Here is a 2,149-nt window from a genome sequence, read left to right on the forward strand (position 1 = left end):
ATCCACCCTCTGGACATGCCCTGCAGTGAGCTCCCTGAAATTCAATTTGCCTCCTGCAGAAAGGGAAGAGCTGAGTCAGCCTGGCTGGATGTTTTTAAGTGGATAGAAATACTGTGATGTATTTCAGGTCTTGTGCCTGGGATTTGTAGCCATTCCCCATGGAATTATTTTAGCATATGCTTGAAATTAAAAGTGGTTGGAGCAGACATCACTAGAGCAGGAATTATGCATCCATTGGCTAAAAGTGAATTTGGAAGCATCCATTGGCTAAAAGTGAATTTGGAAGCATTTGTATTCACACTTCTTCACTAGTTTAAAAACTGCCAGTGGATTTTTGCAGAGACAGGAAGGGACCAGGAACAGCCAAACTATCATGTGTGTCCTCACTGCTGGCACTTCCCTGGGAGCAGAGGAGCTGAAGAGATGGGCTGGAAGATGGGGAGCAGGATGAAGGCTCCATCCCTGCCTGCAGCCACCTCACTCAGGGGCTGTCCCACCTTGTCCTGCTGCCATGGGAGGTGCCAGTCCCACCGTCCCCTTGTCACAGGAGGTCCTGATCCAGCCTCTCAGGTGGGACAGTCGGTACTTTGTGCTCTGGGGACAGAGAGCAGCAACCAGAGATTTGATGTCCTGGAACTGCACTGCCACCATCCTTCTGGTCTCAAATGCCACCCCTGTGGCCAGGAGCCATTGCCAGGCTCCTGGACTTTGTTCCTGGTGTGGGAATGGCTGTCACCTCTCTTGGCAGAGTGCAGTGTGAGAAAAAATTAATTTTGGGGAAAGAAAGATGCCGGGAGAAAGATGCTGTGGGAGGTCCAGGCAAAAGGGCTCAGACAGGGCACTGTTGTGCCAGTCAGGGTTTGGCAGGAGGAACAGCCCAGGAGCAGGGGGTGCCCTGGGCTGGGCAAGCGTGGCTGCCACATGGCCTGAGTGGGTGGAAGCTGCTTGTCTGCCCCAAACTGGCTGCTGGGGGTGGGTGGGGGAAATGAGCCACCGGCTCTTCCTGCTCCCGGTCCTGCTCTTTGCCATGGCAAGTGCAAGGGCCACGTTCCCTTTCTCTGGCTTTGGGCATTGTAGAGGCAGATTGTGCAGGTGCTGCTGGGGGCACCTCTGCCTCCCGGCCAGGCATTCCAGGGCAATGCTGGGCAGGCGGCAGCGCCGGAGCAGAACAGGAAATGCAGCTTTTTTTGTGAAAAACCTAAACCCAGTATGCTTCAACCGAGGCTTTCCTCCCCCTACGGATTTATCAGCTCTCCCTTCCCGCCGTGGTGTTCCTGCAGGGAGGGAGGCACATCCCGGGCTGGGGAGGGGTGTCGTGGTGCCGGCAGGGCTGGGGCTCTCGGTGCCGTGCCCTGACGCTGCCTCTGCCCTGCAGCCTCCCCGTTCATCATCGCCATGCTCCTGGCCAGCCTCAACAGCTGCTGCAACCCCTGGATCTACATGCTCTACACCGGCCACCTCTTCCACGACCTGATGCGGCGCTTCCTCTGCTGCTCCACGCGCTACCTGAAGTCGCAGCCGGCGTGTGACCTGAGCAAGAAGAGCAACTCCTCCTCCTTCGTCCTCAGCTGCAGGAGCACGAGCCAGAGGAGCTTCGCTCACCCATCCACGACGTGAGGCATCGCCAGCCGGGACCTTGTGCCACCGACTTGCTGCTTCCAGAGCTTCCCTGCGGAAAACTGGGACCCGGACGTGCTGGGGGATCTGTATAAATAGGTGTATATATGTCTGTAAGCATGTACAGCAGGCGTTATTTAACTGAGACAGCAGCGGGGGAGGAATTCTGTGTCCAGGTTTCAGCACTGCCTGGATTGGACACCAGGAATCTGCTCCTGAGCCCCAAACTTCAACATCGGCGGCTTGTGGGTGCCACTGGGAGGGACAGGTTTTGCCCCAAGTGAGCCCACGCTGCTGGGGCAGGTGCACTGCATCCCTGTTGGATGGAAGGGGCTGCAGCACAGGGTCATGGGGACGCTGTGGGGACACGGGGGTGGCACAGGTGACAGGTGCCACCTCTAGTACATGATTGGGCACTGTCCTCCCTCCACCTGATCCCGTGGGATCCCGTGGGATGCCAGTGCCTGGCACTGTGCTCTCAGCACAGATACACTTGCTTCACTTGCAGCCTGTGGGGCAGAGGCAGCCCCAC

The 2,149-nt window shown here is 57.3% G+C and overlaps 1 protein-coding gene across 1 annotated transcript in view; it reads left to right on the forward strand.

Moving 5' to 3' along the window:
- OXTR (oxytocin receptor) overlaps positions 1-1,955 on the forward strand; it is a 7,810-nt gene extending 5,855 nt beyond the window's left edge. The window contains exon 3 of the mRNA XM_018068750.2: positions 1,376-1,955. Within this exon, the coding sequence (XP_017924239.2) occupies positions 1,376-1,617 (242 nt within the window). The 3' untranslated portion in view covers positions 1,618-1,955. The remainder of the gene's footprint in view (positions 1-1,375) is intronic.
- The last annotated feature ends 194 nt before the right edge of the window (positions 1,956-2,149 follow it).

The sequence above is a fragment of the Manacus vitellinus genome, unplaced genomic scaffold (genome assembly GCF_001715985.3).
Source record: "Manacus vitellinus isolate BGI_N305 unplaced genomic scaffold, ASM171598v3 scaffold_14_pilon, whole genome shotgun sequence".
NCBI classification, from domain to species: Eukaryota; Metazoa; Chordata; class Aves; order Passeriformes; family Pipridae; genus Manacus; species Manacus vitellinus.